Raw genomic sequence first — 16899 nt, forward strand, 5'->3', positions numbered from 1 at the left:
ACCCAAAATCCTATGCTCTTAACCTTTTATAACATGCTCCCTGGATCTTCTAATTTTCGATTATTGCTATGTCATTCAATTTAAATAAATTACAGTTATGTAGCTGGTAAGAAAGAACTATTAGATTCCCTGCTTTCAAAACATTTATAATTTAGACAGGGAGGTGAAATACACCCAAGACTGGAAAATAACAAAAACTGACTATATATGATTGAATCTCAAGCAAAGTCTATTGTATTATTTAGCCAACATAGTCTGAACTCTTATTATGTTACACCACCCCACCCACACCCTACCTGTGCACGTTTCCTGCCTCTGTGCTTCTGTCTGTGTGGTTCTTTTGCCTGTAATATCCTCACTACCAATATGCTCTTCATAAAACGACCTAGTCTTTAAAATACAAATTAAGTGTCATTCTCTCTGGTCCTTCTATAACCCATTCTCCACATAGCAGCCAAGACGATTTTTAAAAGATAATTTAGATCTTGTCACAATTCTCCTTAAGACTCTCCAGAGGAGACTCTCCTCTTCCTATGGTTTATAATTAAAAACAGATGACAACAAAGCCATCAAGCACCTCATCTTTATCACCTATCTCCTAGCAACCTCCATACTCCTACCATTCTCTTCCTCCCTTATTACAGTCTAACCACACTGGCCTCCTTTCTGTTCTGCAAGGATATCATATCATGTTCTCTCCTACCTTGAGGACTTCGTGAATGCCATTCCTGCTGTCTGAAATATCTTCTGTATGGCCAGCTCCTTCTCAACCATCAGGTCTTACCTTAGATGTTGCCTTCAAGAAAGTCCTTTTCCTGCTCCCTTTTCCAAATAACCTTCCTCTCAGCTACTTCTATTTCCCACAATCCTCTGCTTTATATCCCTCTTAATACTTGTTTTACTTTTAAAAATTATATCTTTTTTTTTATTAGTTTAATTTTGTATCTCTTGATCTGGGATCCTTTATATCACTCACTGCTGAGTTCCAGTGACTAACACAGTTCCTGGCACATTATAGGCTCTTAGCTGTCTGCATTCTCCTGTAATACTCACAGAAATGCTACTAACTCTTAGATGGACAGATAGATAATATTACATCATTTTTTTTTTCATTGCGCTTCTCTTCTGCACCAAGGACTGCTCTACACCATAAAAACAAATAATAGACAAGGTCTTTGAGCTCAAGAATAAGTAGAATAACTAGAATAAATGTTATCCTTTGAAGCATTAATATTTATTAATGGGAGAATAGAGCATGCTTAAATATGGACTAGATGGTAGCTTGGGAGAGGAAACATGAGCTATAGTCAGGGAGCATCTATCTGACATTTAAGCATCTATCACTACTTTACATCATATCATTATTTGGTAACTTGCCTTTCTTCCCAACTAAAATGTGTGTTCCACTAAGATAGAGGGTTCGTTTTGTTTTCTGTTGCATTGCCAGTACCTAGAACAATGTCTGGCACATACTTCGGGCTCAATAAATGTTCATTGTATAAATGAATAAATGAATGAATGGTAATGATGAGAAAGAGCTTATCAGGTGAAGATCTGGGAGAAGACCATCCTATACACAGGATAAAGCAAATATTTCTGCTCAGTAAAATGCTTGTTGTGTTTAAGGAGAAGACAAAATGACAGTCAGTGGGCTGAAGACAATGACTGACGGAGAGAGGGGGTGAGGAGAAGAGTAAAGAGTAGAGATAAAGAGGGGTCAGAACGTGAAAGACCTTGGCTCTGGTAAAGAGTTTGCTATTTTTCAATTTTATTCTAAAGATAAAACAGAGGTGAAGTGCTCAATGATTAGTCTGATTAAATAAACATTGAATTCAAAGTGTATTGAGTCCACACAAGAGGATGAAGACAGGAAAGTGCCCTTCATGAGGGCTAAAATAATGACAAGCTTCTTGGTAGACTGTTACTTGCTGGAAGCTAGACTGAAAAAGAGCAGAGGAAAGAGGAAATTCATCTGAGTTCATATCTTTATATTGCGACAGTCTTTACATAATATACAAGGCCAAACGAAGAGCTCAGATTATACTAATTACTTAGCTTTGTTTAATATTAGAAGGCTACATTACATATGCAAATTAATATAAAATAAAGATAGCAGATTCTTAGAATGTTTTCTTTATATAAAAGTTCATGGAAGGTAATATCATTCTATCTGTCCATTCTTCTCCCCATCAATCTGTTTATCTGTTACTCCCATAGTCTATCACTTACCTAGTCATTAAAGAATTATTATTTTCATGTCAACTTCCTGGGGAAACAAAGGTAAAAAAGACAGGCAATTCCTTCCCTTATAGAGCTTACAGTCTCATAGATCTCCCCCCAGATCCTTCATGTTGGAAAAATTCTGAGATAATAGTGTAGCTGAAAATCTTTATAAACATACAGTCCTGAGTTCACATCCTTGATAAGCTCTGTATTATCTTGCACTTTAGAGAAAGTCATGAAATGTCATTGAGACCTTGGTTTCTTATCTACAAACTAGAAATATTAATTTTGCCCTTCAAAGATGCTCCTGGGGCTAAAATGAGTCTGACAGATGTAAAGGGTTGAGCAATTCTCCACACATGGCTATACTCAAAGATTAGTTTTCATTAACTTTTCTTTGTACCTTTCTTTCTATGTACAAAAACAGACTCCAAGTCTGCAACTTGTGATTGTCTAATTTCTTCATAAATCATGACTTTTTCCAGCTTATCATTTGAATGCCACTAAAGAGAGAAACCAAGGCTTGGCTCCAAATGCTTTCATACTTTGGCTCTACCCTGGCCAGCCTCCCTTACACAGATCTTTCTGCAGACAGAAAATAAAATCCTAAGGCAGATGTTCGAGAACACTGGCCTGGACAATGTCCAGGCTCAGTTTGTAGAGCAGGCCGTGAGTCTGTTAAACCTTCCCTTCTTTTGCCTTAGATGAAGATACCATGGGAATCTGCAATAAGGCAGCTTGAGTGGTGGTTGGGAGGCTGTGCTCTGCATCTAGGCTCACCTGGCCAGACCCTGGAACTGCTGGTCCAGTTGCACCATCCTGGATGACTTAACCTGGCCCTATGGTCGGAGAGTCCACTTACTTCATGGGATAGTTGTAACTGTGAGTTTTGAAATGAGAGAGTAGACTAGATAAAGTATAGAGCACAAGGCGTTATCTTTGGACAGTGCTCAAAAAATAGAATCTTTAGGTAACGTTTTTTTAAAAGGAGGAATACTTGGAAACATGAAAAAAGAAAGAAAAAAAAAAAAGAAAAGAAAAACCGTAAGTAAAATCCCTGGCTCCTACCTTGTGAAAGGCAGGCCAAACAGTGTCCTTGTTGTATCCCTGAAGCCCAATTAAAAAGGGATAATAAGAAATTATTAAAGAGGCTTAAGCTGAAGCCACCTGAATGTTCTGGGACTAAAACTTTATAATGCACAGGCTTAAAATTCCTGCTCTTCATTCATGCCCCATAGCCATCCAATTTAGTACACTGAGATATTGGGGCCCACTTTCACCTCACAGATATTATACAGGAGCCTGCTTGGCTGTTGCTCAGTCAGAGCAGTTCTACACCAATCCTAATTACCTAAAACACAGCCATTCAAAAGGAGCACTGTAGTTGCAAACAATTTAGACTCGTCTTTAGAGATTCTGATCTTATGCGCACAAAAGCACAATGACATACTTCTTTTGTTTTATTAAGTAGAAAGCAATCACAAAAAACTTTCAGGAAGAATCAGTCTTGTACTGAGCACTGATGATGTGCCAAGTGCTCCACATGTGTTCATATCAACAACGATAGAAAAAGCAAATCACCTGGAAGTGGTCCTAGATTCCTATCTTCCTCTCACATCTCACTCCCCACAGCTAATCCAGCAATTGCTGGCTTGCCTCAATGATATAGTTTGAGTCCATGAATTTCTTTATCTCCATTTCTACCACCTTGTGCCCATCAAGTTATTTCGCTTCTGTAATTCAGTTTCCTCATCTACAAAATGGGATGATTTCATCCATTTAAGACTTCCATAAATAGAATCATATATGTACTTAGACAATATGTAAGTGTGGATTGCTATATTTTAATGCTATTATAATTGTTATGTTGTTGTAGTGGCTCCCTTGGCTGTCCTCCTCTTGTCCCATGTTTCTTCACGAAAGGTATTATTTATACAGCATTTAGGATGATCTTTACAAAATAAATGCCAGCTCATGTCACCGTTGGCTTAAAATTCTCCTATGACCTCCCAATGCATTTAGAGCAAAATCCAAATTCATTTCATAGCTCGCAAGAGTCCTACCAGCATTCCCCTGGCACACTATGCTGTAGTCATGCTTCTTGCCCCCTCTCTGAATCTTTAAATGTGGGGAGGATGTTCTCTCTTGAGACTTTGCACAGTCATTGCCCCTCCCTGGAAAGTTCTTCTCTTAGACCTTCCATGACAGGGTCCTCATCATTCAGGTCTTGACTCAAATGTCACCATCTCAGAGAGGACTTTCTTAAACATCCAATACTTCACCAGTTATGATCCTAATATTTAAAGGAGTTTTTTCTTTATAGCAGCTATCACCATTCAAATAAGATATGTTTTGTTTGGCCACAGTGTTCTTTTATCATCGTTGTTTTACTTGAATGCCCTAGGTAAGGCATTCACTCCCCATTTCCACAGCATCTGCTCTTCCCAGTTGTCTAACATGGGCCCTCTACCCAGTCCCATAATCTGCCCAACTCCAGGAGGCGTTTGTTTCCCAGTCTGCATGGGGTAGAGATATCAAAAACACAAATAACAAAAGCATGTTCCACAGTATTAGGTTGAAAGTAGTCATCCAGAAGATTCAAAATAGGCTTATATTATATTTTAAAGACTATCATCAATGAAAACACAAAATTAAAAAGTTTGGGAGAGAAAATGGTACACTCCTGAGATCCACCCACAGCCCTTCATCTGAAAAACATGGTGCTGTCTGAATCTTTTCTACTAGTGAAATAAAGAGCTTCTCCCTTCCTTAGTGTCTAGTTACTGAGATTTCCTGAGTCAGGACTACCCTCTGACACTTCTTAATGGGAGAAAAGCCATATTTAGAGCTAATGAATAAAATATTAGCCAACTCTGCTAAGGACTGACAGAAACCAGGTACTGATTGCTGCCCTGGGACTAACCTGCTTTGCTCACAGAAATAAGGATTGCTGTTCAAGAGAGATGCCAGCCAGCTGGGTTCACATGAAAGCGTGATGGCAAAGAATAGTCTCCAGGGAGTCATTTCACTGTTGGAAGCTAATGAGATATTAATAATCCAGAGATAAGAGATGTGGACGCCAAGGGTTGAAGCAACTAAGGCTCATTGAACGTCTTCTGAGTACTCCATGCTTTATACAATTTCTCTCATTTAGTCTTCATGGTAATCAGCGAAGTAAATATTATTGTGTCCATTTTACAGATGTGTCTATCAAAACGCTGATCAGTTAAGACTTCTCTAAGGTACAGAGGAGGGGTGTGAACCTATGCTGATCTGATTTCAGACCTTTACTTGTTCCATTACACAACACCACTTCTCATATTTAATATACAGTATGAGGACACTCAGAAACGAGTGGCTGTTGTAAATGCACTGGTTTCCTAACAGGGTGATTAAAATATATATATAGCATCCATACACACATAGCTAAAACGCAAAGACTCCTGTTTTGTGAATAATAGTCAAAAACAACAGTTTTAGTTTAGAAAAGAATGTAGTGCTTAGTTATTTTAAAAGCTGTCATGTAAGGAAGGGGTAAAGACAATCTATCCTAGTAGATCCCAAATGGTTGGGAGTCTAGGGTAGGAAGGTCATCTTTTTCCAGCTCAATTTCAAGGACGTTTGAACAAACAAACAAATGTGTGTGCACACACGTGAATACATACAAGATTTTTTGTCTACTTTATACATTTCTCTATTCTCAATGTACATAAGAGTAGATTCTCAATAAATGTGTTAAATGAATAAAACCTGCCCCAGCAAAGAAAAACACTGGATTCTCTAGGTAATGAGCTCCCCATCAAAGGATTTTTGGAGACTAAAATTCTCAGTATGGATTCCTGTGTTTGGTAGGACGTTATTTAATAACTATGCAAGCTTTGTAGATGTGGGGCATTGCACTAAACACTTATTTCATTTAACCTTCACCATAATTGTATGAGTTAGGCACTATAAATATCTCATTTTACATAAGAAGAAACTGAGGTTTGCAGAGGTTAAGGCATTTGTCCAAGGTTACATAGGTGTTTAAGTGGTAAGGCTTGGATTAAAATGAATTGTGTCTAGAACCATATGGCCGGTTCCTTGTTGAACACGGTTGGTTGCCTTATCTATTCCTTGATGTACAAAATCCTCTTTGATTGGGTTCTGGCCTACCTTAACAATCCCAATTCTTTCCATTTCTTGCTATACTTTCTATACTCTAACTCCACTTAACTATTTTTAGTTTGCGAAATAAGATGTGTTACCTCGCACTTCCTGCCTCTGCCTATAGTGTTATCTATGTTATCCAGCAAATGTGGACCCTCATTACTCATTTCAAATGTTTCCTCTTTGGTGCTAGTTTTATTATATTATCATTATATTTTATTATTATATTAACATTCTTATTCTTCACGTCTTCCTGGAACCTTGCACTTTGCCATGTAAAATTTCAGTGCCCCCACCCCATTCTGACTCAGTTTGGCCATGTGACTTGCTTTGACCAACAGGATGTTAGCAAATGTGATACAGCGAGGGCTTTAAAAGTTTGTGCAATTGGGCTTGTCTGCTCTGACCATTAAGAAACCATTCCTCAGTTAACCTACTGCAGGATGAGATGGATGGTGCTAAGTCAGGTTGCCCCAGTCATCCCAGCCAAGGCAATGCTAGGTCAGTCAAATGCAATCCGACCCCTAGACACAGAAGCAACCCCAATCAAGATGAGCAGAACTGCTCGCATAGTCCACTAATGTGAGTAATACCAGCAGAGGTCAGACCAGCTGAACCCACTCTCAAGTTGAATACAGTTGATGTTTGTTGTTGTTTATTATGTTGTATTACTGTAGCAATAGGTAACTCATATGGGCTTCCCTGATTCTCTAAGGAAAAGTGATCACTGTTGCATTTTTGCAACCTCTGAATCTTGTACCTTTCTCTGTTACGAAACTTAATGCATATTACTACTATAAATATTTATGAATGAATAATATGATTACTTGTTTTATGTCTAGTTGTCCTTGGACTGACCTTGTTGAGAACAACATCTTTGTGAGGGTGCTGCAGTGATATAGTCAGAATAGTTTGGGCATACCTATTAGTACAATTATTATGGAAAACAGTATGGTGGTTCCTCAAAAACTTAAAAATTGAACTATCATATGATGTAACAATCCTACTTCTGAGTATATATCCATAGGAGATTAAATCAGGATTGCAGAGATATCCACATGCATGTAATTGCAACATTATTTACAACAGCCGAGATATGGAAACGACTTAAATGTCCACTGACAGATGAATGGATAAAAGAGATGTGGTATATATTTACAATGGAATATTATTCAGCCACAAGAAAGAAGGAAATCCTGCCATTTGCAAAAACATGGGTAGACCTTGAGGACATTATGTTGTGAGGTAAGTCAAACAAAGACAAATACTGTATGATATCACTTATATGTGGATTTAAAAAAAAAAAAACTCAGTTCTAAAAACAGAGAACAGAATGATCATTACCAGGGGCTGGGGGTATTGGAGATGTTTTTTGAGCGGTACAAACTTGCAACTAGTATATAAATAAGTCCTGGAGATCTAATGTAAAACATAGTAATTATAGTAAAAAAAAAATATTATAAACTTCAAAGTTGCTAAGAGACTAGATCTTAACTGTTTTCAACACACACACACAAAATAATAACTATGTGAGGTGATAGAGGCGTTAGCCAAGGCTACTGTAGTAACCGTATTGCAATATATAAATGTATCAAACCAACAGGTTGTGCACCTCAAACTTACACGATGTCATATGTCAATTATTTCTCAGTTAAAAAAAATTAGTTTGTGCATACCTGAGTTAGAATCAGAGCTGTGCAAGTGGCAAACTTTCTGAGTCTGAGTGTCTTAGCTATAAAATGAGGACAGCGGCAGCAACTTTGCAGCCTTCTCGAGAAGATAAAATGAGGAATCTGTATAAAGCAGCCATGTATGACACACATCAAAGGGCTCAATAGATTGAGGGAATTAATGAGCTGGTACATTCACAGTAAAATTCTTAGAATGAGCACACCTAAAATAGAAGGTCCTTTGTCTCATTACCAGTTCCTAACGCCACGCCAGCTGCCCTCGGCATTCTGTAGCCTCTAATTCCATTTATTAGTATGAAAGCTAATGTTTCAATTTACTGACCCCGATTGTACAATAAATAAAAGTACCTCAGAGGATCATCTTTGGAACTTAACATCAGCACGGCTGTTAAATGCAGTTTATTTAATCTCTCACCTAAAACAAAAGTTGCGGTTTGGCACTTATAAATCTGCTCTTTCTGGGACCCTTCTGAGAAATCCCGACATGTGGCCTGTACTTATTCACTGGTCTTGGGCAGGCTCGGCAGCCTCGTTAGTGGGCCACACTCCTGCATGATTAAGAAACAGTTTCATAAACTATATAAATGTCTAACTAATGTGCTGTGTACTTGAAACTAATCATAAAATAAAATAAAAACCAAAAAATCAAAAATAGGTACTCACCTCTCTGGAGGCAGGTAATCCTCTTCCACAGCTGCTGCAACAGTAAAAGGCAGAATGAAAAAGAGCCTTTAGCAGCAGCTTGATTAAAGCTAATCAAGTTTGCGCAATGACCTGACCCCTGGGGAAAAAATGTGGAATGGCAACTTACCTGCGCCCCAAACCTCCCCTCCTCCTGGCACCCAGAGGGCCCTGTCCTGCATTGCAACCCTTGCCCACACTTCATGGTGCTTAATCATGCGTACGTTGACCTCCTGGAGCCCCAGCACTTCTGTTGGGTCTCTCTCAATCTCTCGTGTCTATCACAGGGCCTGGCAAAGAGAGTGTAACTACGTGACGCATGCTTAAAATAACAATAACATTCATTTATTGAGCATTTGCTGGTGTGTCAGCAAGTTTTGTCTTTCTATGCCTCATCTCATTCATTTATCCTCACAATAATCCTATGAGTCGAGTGTTATCATCATCCATATTTACAGGCAAGGACAACGAGGCTCAGTGAATAATATGCCCCATTTAAATACTAGTGAGTGGGGAAGCTGGGATTTACAAAGCCTGTCTTATTACAAAACATTTAATACTTTGTTCTATGTTTTCTGAAAACCCTCTTCCCTTTTAGAGAGATGGCCTAAAATATTTCATGTTTATAAAAAACATACTTTGCCTTCTCTGATATGAAGGTGGCCATGTTATTAAAGCATACTTATAAGAGCTCTATTTCTCTGTATAGAATTTTCCCATTTTAGTAAATATGCTACTGAAGTGATCATTACATAGAATTCTCTTTTAGGATACGACTTAAGATGACTTATAGCAACTGTTTTCAAAGTGGTCCCTGGACCAGCAGAATCTCCTGAGAACTTGTAAAAAGGCAAATTCTCAGCCCTCCAATTCAGATTAACTGAATCAGAAACTCTGGAATTGGGGTCCAGCAATTGGTATTTTAACAAGATTTTGATGCATGCTAAAGTTTGAGAACCACGGAATTAAAGCAGTCAAATGAACAATCAATCAATGAACTAAGATTGGGCTCTCCTAGTGTACCGTCTGCTGGCACTCATGGTCACAGTAAAACAAATGTTAGCACAGCACTGTATATCACTTTACAGTGTATGTTCACCTCATGTTTCATTAAAGCAAACAGAAGCAAAGGTGTTTAAAATGCCAACAGGATCAGAGCGTAGTGGGGGTAGAAAGGGGATGAGTAGGTATTTCTTTACATAGCGGAGGAAGACACAATAGCACAGAAAAAATGGCTTCCAAGAAAGCTCCCGTTCCTGGAAAGAACCATGGGGGACAGGGGTGGGAGTCCTTCATTTAATTGAAGGCAGATCACAGAGCCCTGAGGGACCCTCGTGTATTGCAGGCCAAGTTCACACCGACTTCCTCCCTTTTCACTCCCTCCCCCTCTTCTACTGCACCAGATCTGTTGACAACACAAGCTTTATAGGAAACACAAAAGCTCTCTGCCTCCCTGCCCTGCTCCTTTCGTTTTCTTCCTCTTGGACAGATTCCCAGTGATCAAATGCAATGCTCTCAGGGGAAGCCGGCTGGCTCAGCAGCGATAAGAGGCCAAGTCCCACAGATTTGTCATTTCACAGGCAAGCTGCCATGGCCTCCATGCGAGAATAAGCAGTGATGGATGTCCAGCCCCATGTGAAAGCAGTTCAGAATTGTCACCTGGGAACTGAAGCAGAGAGGGAGGTGACTGGGTGATACAGGCGCTGGGGCCGTGACTCCTGCTGGTTGGCTGGCTGCGTGCGGGGCCCCGTGCATTTCTTTACCTTCCTTGTGGGTCTTGGGAACACCCGCCTGCCTCTGGAAGGCCTGGAGGTTCACAGCTGGGGGCTTCGGTGGCTTTGCAGGAGGAGGACCCAGGGAATCCATGGAAGGCAGTGGCTTCGTTTTGGCAAGTTGGTGATGCTTGACATCTGGCTGTTTTTCTGAGCACAAATAATCTAAAATGTAGGTTATTATTATTTCCATTTCATGGCTTAGCAGGTGAAACTGACCAGTTTCCTTGCCTTAGTCTCACTCTCCTCCAATCTACTCTCCACCCCATAGCCTGAGGGTCCAGATCAAAATGCAAACCTGATCTCATCACCATCCTGCTGCTCAGAAAGAATGAAGCCCAATTTCCTCAGCATGACATACATTCACTCCCTTCTCTGGCATTTAAACAGCACATGGCCTTAATTGACATTTCTGGATTCTTTTCAAATATTTTACCATCTTACTTTCTCGACCTGAAGCCCAAACATCTTTTGCTCACACCACTGACTTCTCAGTTCTCCAGATTTGATTTTAAAAGCTTTAAAAAGGCATTTTTACCCAAGATTTTGGTCATGCCATTCCCGGTTCTAGAATGCTGTTCCCTCACTTCTCTCTTGCCCAACTTTCCCTCCTTACGGCCTTACTCCTACGATACCTCCTCTAGAAAGCTTTTCTTGATTTCTACCAGAAATCAAGGACAGAATCAACCACTCTGTTTTATATCCCCATCACACACTGTTAACACCTCTCCAGCGGGATATATTAGAAGGGTGAGTCTATTTTCACACTGAATATAGGCTCCTTGTGGGCAACACTGGGCCATACTGATCTCCCAGCATCAAGCAGAGGGTCTGCTTCACAGTAAATGGACAGTGACTATTCCCTGAATGTTATTTGCCCACTTATGATGGGCAAATAACATGGGTGCTATAAAGAGGAGTATGAATGGATCTCTAATTTCCAGGGCTTGGCCTAGGACAGGCTTCAAGGCTCACTTTGGTACATGGGCACCTGTGGATTTTGAGTCCTTCCGGGACAGTCTCTATTTTTATATTGTATCCTTCTGCACTAATAAGCCAAACCGCAAAAAAAAAGTTCCAATATTATGTATGAAAATCATATCTGACTCTTACACTGAAAATAGCATAAAATCATACATTACCAAAGTGCCCTAATTTTCGGTTTACATAATATAATGGTTGACCACATGATAAAACTAAAGTTGGCTAGTGTTTCCCACATACCCCAGTGTGACTTTCTTACAGCCCTGCTAACCAATGCAAGAAGGGAGGGGGACTTCCTTCTTGTTCTCCCATCCCAAAGGGCCAAAGTTCTCCTCTTCTTAGGCTTTAAGTCCCAACGTCAGTAATTTGTCTTTATTAAATTAAAGACATAATGAAAATGAATGATCACTTACTAATTGGGCTTCTAATTTTTGCCAGGGACTATGCTTAGTGGCTAACATGAGTTATCTCATTTAATCCTCTCAACAGCTCCACCAGGTAGATAATCCATCCATCCTTCTTTCTTCCCATTTATCCTTACTTCCATTCATTCTCTATTCCTTCCCATCTCTTCATTCTTCACTAGTTACTTACTATACTCCCAGCATGGTTCTAGGGGCTGGGTACAGAGTTAAGAACAAGAACAGATGCAGTCTGGCCTGCAAAAATTTTCATTCTAATAGGAAACTGATGATAAACATATAAACAAATGAACTAGCTAGATAATTACAGAATCCTACTAGTTCTATAAAGGAAATAAAACAGGATAATATAAAAGAGTGCAAACTCTTGATGGTGAGTAATGGTCTTCAGGGAAAGTATCATTTACCTTAGACCTAAATAAACCTAAACGAAGTCAAAGAAAAGAGTTTTCTAGGACTAGGAAACAATAATATTAAAGTCATAAAGTCAGAGTCATAAAGTTTATTCAAGAAACAGCAAGAAATCCAGTATGTTGACTATGGACTAATGAGCCAGGGTGAGAGAGGCAGGAGGTTAAGTCAGACACATAAGCAGAGTCACAAAAAAAGCAGTAATTTAGATGCTATTCTTAGTGCAAAGGAAAACCACATAGGATTGTAAGCAGGAGATCATTCATTCATGCCATCTATCCATTCATTTAATCATTCAATACACACATTTTGAGGACCCACAGAACCTGGCCTTATTCTTCTAGGTGCTGGGGAAATGGTTATTAAGAAGATGGTTTTTATTCTCATGTAACTTATGTTGTACTGAGGCAAACAAACAAATATATACCATTTAAGGACAACTGATTTGAAGAAAACCAAAGTAACATAAGAATATAGAGTGATAGGGGTGGGGTGGCTATTTTAGATAGAGTTATACACAAGGTCAACTCACAGGAGGTGACACTCAGAGAGACTTTGATAAAATGAGAGAGTGAGATATCAAAGACCTGGGGGAAATGTATTCCAGGCAGAGGGATCGGCAAATGCAAAGGCCCTGGGGTGGAACCAGCTTGGTATATCTCAGCAACGATGAGAAGGCCAATGTGGGGAGAGAGCAGAGTGTAACAAAGGTAAGCAAGGACCAAATCACATGAGCACTTTAAGATGGCTGGAGTTGAACTTGAGCAGGAGACTGATGCGATACGACTTATGCTTTAGAGGATCACTGTGCCTGCTAGGAGGAGAATAGACTAGAAAAGGGCAAGTGTATGGAAGCCAGAAGAGCAGTTGGGCCATTATAGTGATCCAGGTGAGAGAAGACAGTGGCATGGACATGGGCAAAGAGTAGAAATGGACAGAAATGAAGGGATTCAGAATGAAATCTGGTGGTAGAAGCAAGAGCTTGTTGATCGATTGGATTCAAAGAATGAAAGGTGGAGAAGAAGAGAGCAGGGCTCCTAGGTTTTGGCCTGAGCGACCAGAAGGATGGTTGCGCTGTTTATCAAGACAAGGAAGGTTGCCAGTGAATATAATTTACAGGAGAACATACCAGGCTCTACGAAGTTAGATTTCCAAAATTCACGTGTCTTATAAGATGTAGGACTAGGATTCAAATCCAAGTTTGCACAAACTGTCTCAAAATGTAATTCCAGGAGATTAATCACTTTGCCAAAATCTATAATTACAAGTCAGCAGATGGGCCTAGAAACCTATGTTGGAGATTGGAGCAAACACTGCCAAGGTCACATATGTGTGTGACCTTCCCAAGTCAGCAAACTTTAACTCAGAGTAAAACAGTGAGCTCTACCCCTGGAACTGTGGGAATTAGATTTCTCACCTGGGGCCTGGCTGGTGAGCTCCTGCTCATAGATAGGCTGGCAGGCATTTGCTGCTGGGGTCCTCTCAGGACTAGGGTGCTCTAGGCTCTTCCTTTCAGGTTGAGCAAGTAGAAAAGTGGGAACTTCAGAGGTGGCATGTGATTTTCTTTGGGCCATCAAGTGCCTCTGGGAGGGAAGAGTCTGGGTTCCTTTTATTTCTAGCTTTTTCCTGGGCTCCTCTGGAGAAAGCCCCGTGCTTTTCTGTTCTTCCAGGTGGAAGATGCTACTGCCACACCTGGCAAGGGGAAAGCCTGATGACATCTCATTTTTCTGAGACGAAACCTTCTCCCAGTTCCAGAGCTTGTCTCTGAAGCTGCTTGTCACCATTTCTTCTTTACTGGTAGTCGTAGCATTTAACTGATCCATGTTTAAAAGCTGAGAAGCCTTCTGTGAATTTACTGCAGAACCATTAGACCTTCCTGGAGGCCTTAGAGAATTAGAACAGTTATGACTCTCAATCTTCTGTTCAAACTCCATTTTCTGGGGTTTAAGAGGCTGGGGTTCACCACTGGAACAATATGGTGGGAGTCGACTGTTGTTAGAGGAGGAGGGTTTCCCATTGGCCAAAGTCCTTGTCGTCTGTGTGCTTTTAATGTTACCCTTTTGAGAAACACCTGCTGAGATTTTAATAGGTCCTGGAAGAGATGATGCATCGAGATTTTGAAATTTAGCTTGGAGTTCCTTGAAATTTCTTAATCTTTCCTAAAGCATAAAAAGAAATAGAAATGTCTCATTATTTTAGGAAAAAAGCAGCATAATTAGCTAACTTCACTGTGCACACTTAGGGGCCCCAAGTGCCGATGTAAAACCATCATTCACCCATTGAGCTATATCAGACAGTAATGCCATCGTCTATGTGAGATGGAATAAAAACAATTGTTTCCTCTTTGAAACACTTCAGATATGTTTAATTTCTTCGCATATGTAAAGAACTCTTATAAAAGAGGTAGTATTAACAATTGATAATAAACCCCTTCATACAAACTTATTTGTATAGGCAAGCTTCCTCTTGCCGATACAAATAAGTTCTAAACCCCTCAGTTTGACCTTCAAGATTCTTCACAAGGCAGTAGATGTATGATCTTCAGCCATAGCCCAACAACCACCCTTAAACCAAATAGGATTATTTACAGTTTTCCTAGAAACTTTGTACTCTCTACCACCTTGACTTTACTTGTGTGTTCTTGCTTCACAAAATAAATCAACTGCTTTCTTGTAACTTCAATGCCCACCTTCTTAATTCCCCTGGGGATGACAGATAGCACTGACTTCTTTCATGCCTCCTTGGTACTTCCACAGCAATTTATACTTTGCTGTTGAACTTAACACCATCGGGTGGAGAAGAAAACAAACTTTGGTACTAGACAAGTTTTTGTTCAAATTCTGAGTCTGCTCTTTATCACCTAGGAAGTTTTTTTGGAAAACTTGGTGCAGTCTCATTATAAAAATAAATTGTCAAGTGGTAGAAGGATGAGGGCTACCATGTAAAGTGTTCGTCACAATGTCTTACACACAGTAGTAAGCCTATGATAGATGAAAGCTATTTGTAAGAGGCTAGAGGACACTCTTATATTTTTTATTCCCCTTGGGAGATTGTGTTCTTCCTTCTAAATTTGGCTCAAATTTATTATATAAAAATGATAGTAGTAACAGCAGCCCGACTCTTGGAGCGGAGGAAGAGATGTGCCCAGGATGGTACAGTGAGTTGGTGGTCTAAGTAGGTAGAATTAGGCTTGACTCCTGCTTGGTGCTCTTCCCACTGCTCTCCTCATTCTCTCACTAGACCTAATTTATTTTTGTTAAGTGCACTTTGTTATCTTTCATCTTCAAAAGAAGAAAGGGATGGAGGTAGAGTGTGTGAGGATGTTCAATGGACCCATTTCAAAAAGTAAGAGCCACCATCTTCTCCTGATCATTGAGGGTCTTAATTTTATGTACACAGATAATCTCCATGCTAGTGACTTCTGATTTTTCCAGCTGAGGGAATGCTGGGTGACCTTTTCTCATTGTGTTTATAGTTGACTCACACCTGCTCTCTGAAGATTTAGGAAGGGAGAAAACTTGAACAAGAGAGATACAGCAGGTGTCTGGGAGCTTGCTTATGTTTTCCTCCCACTTCTCTCCCTCTTTTTCATGCTTGCTCTCTTTCACACACAGACACACACACACAGACACACACACACAGACACACACACACACATACCATGTATATATTTATAGCTTTCTTTATAAATTACCAAGGGTTGATTTCTTATATTTCAACCAGCAGTCAAGTTAATTCCATTATACTTCCTCTCCCCAGATGAGGTAGAACCAGATCTGAGTAAGAAGCTTAGCTTTGCCACTTTCTAGTTGTGTGTCTTAGATAATTCACTTCACTTCTCTGAGCCTTGTTTTCCTCTCTATAAAATGGGATAATTCGACTAACAGTTAAGGGTTATTGTAAGGATCAAATGAGATAGGAGATGTACATACCTCAGTAGTTATTTTTTTTTTTTAATTTTGGTAAAATAAACAAAACTTAAAATTTACTACCTTAACTATTTTTAGTTAAGTGCACAAGTCAGTAATGTTAAGTGCATCCGCATTGTTGACAAGGTCTAGAACGCTTCGTCTTGTGGAACTGGAGTTCTATACTCATTAAACAACTATCTGTTCCCCCTTCCTCCAGCCCCTGGCAACCACCATCCTATTTTCTGTCATCCTATTTTCTGTGCTTCATAAAAGTGGAATCATATGTATTTGTCTTTTTTGTCACTAGCTAAATTTAGTTAGCATATTGTCCTTAAGGTTCATCCATGGTATAACATATTGCAACCTCTTCTTTCTTTTTAAGGCTGAATAATATTCACTGTATGTGTATACCACATTTTGTTTACCCATTTATCCACTAATAGACACTTGGGTTGCTTCCACCTTTTAGTTATTATGAATAATACTGCTAAAAAATATAGGTGTACAAAATATATCTTTAAGACCCTGCTTTCAATTCTTTTAGTTATATCCAAAAAGGGCAATTGCTGGATTATATATGGTAATTCTATTTTTAATTTTTTTTTGAGAAATCACCATTACATTTTCCACAGTTATTGCAGCATTTTACATTCTA

At 39.5% G+C, this 16899-nt stretch overlaps 1 protein-coding gene across 5 annotated transcripts in view; it reads right to left on the reverse strand.

The window, feature by feature from the left end:
* The window catches only part of FYB2 (FYN binding protein 2), a 94936-nt gene that overhangs the window by 46405 nt on the left and 31632 nt on the right, over positions 1–16899 (reverse strand). For 3 of the 5 annotated variants that reach the window (XR_004955102.1, XM_016159918.2, XM_036234456.1), the window contains exons 2-4: positions 13751–14492; positions 10508–10681; positions 8727–8760 (exon numbers count right to left, since the gene is read on the reverse strand). Coding sequence is in view for 4 of the 5 variants with exons in the window: in XM_016159918.2 (XP_016015404.2) it covers positions 8727–8760; positions 10508–10681; positions 13751–14492 (950 nt within the window). In the remaining variant the exon portion in view is untranslated. The remainder of the gene's footprint in view (positions 1–8726; positions 8761–10507; positions 10682–13750; positions 14493–16899) is intronic. The other 2 variants (XM_036234459.1, XM_036234463.1) reach the window with 2 other exon arrangements.

Source organism: Rousettus aegyptiacus, unplaced genomic scaffold (genome assembly GCF_014176215.1).
Source record: "Rousettus aegyptiacus isolate mRouAeg1 unplaced genomic scaffold, mRouAeg1.p scaffold_m13_p_1, whole genome shotgun sequence".
Taxonomy (NCBI): Eukaryota; Metazoa; Chordata; class Mammalia; order Chiroptera; family Pteropodidae; genus Rousettus; species Rousettus aegyptiacus.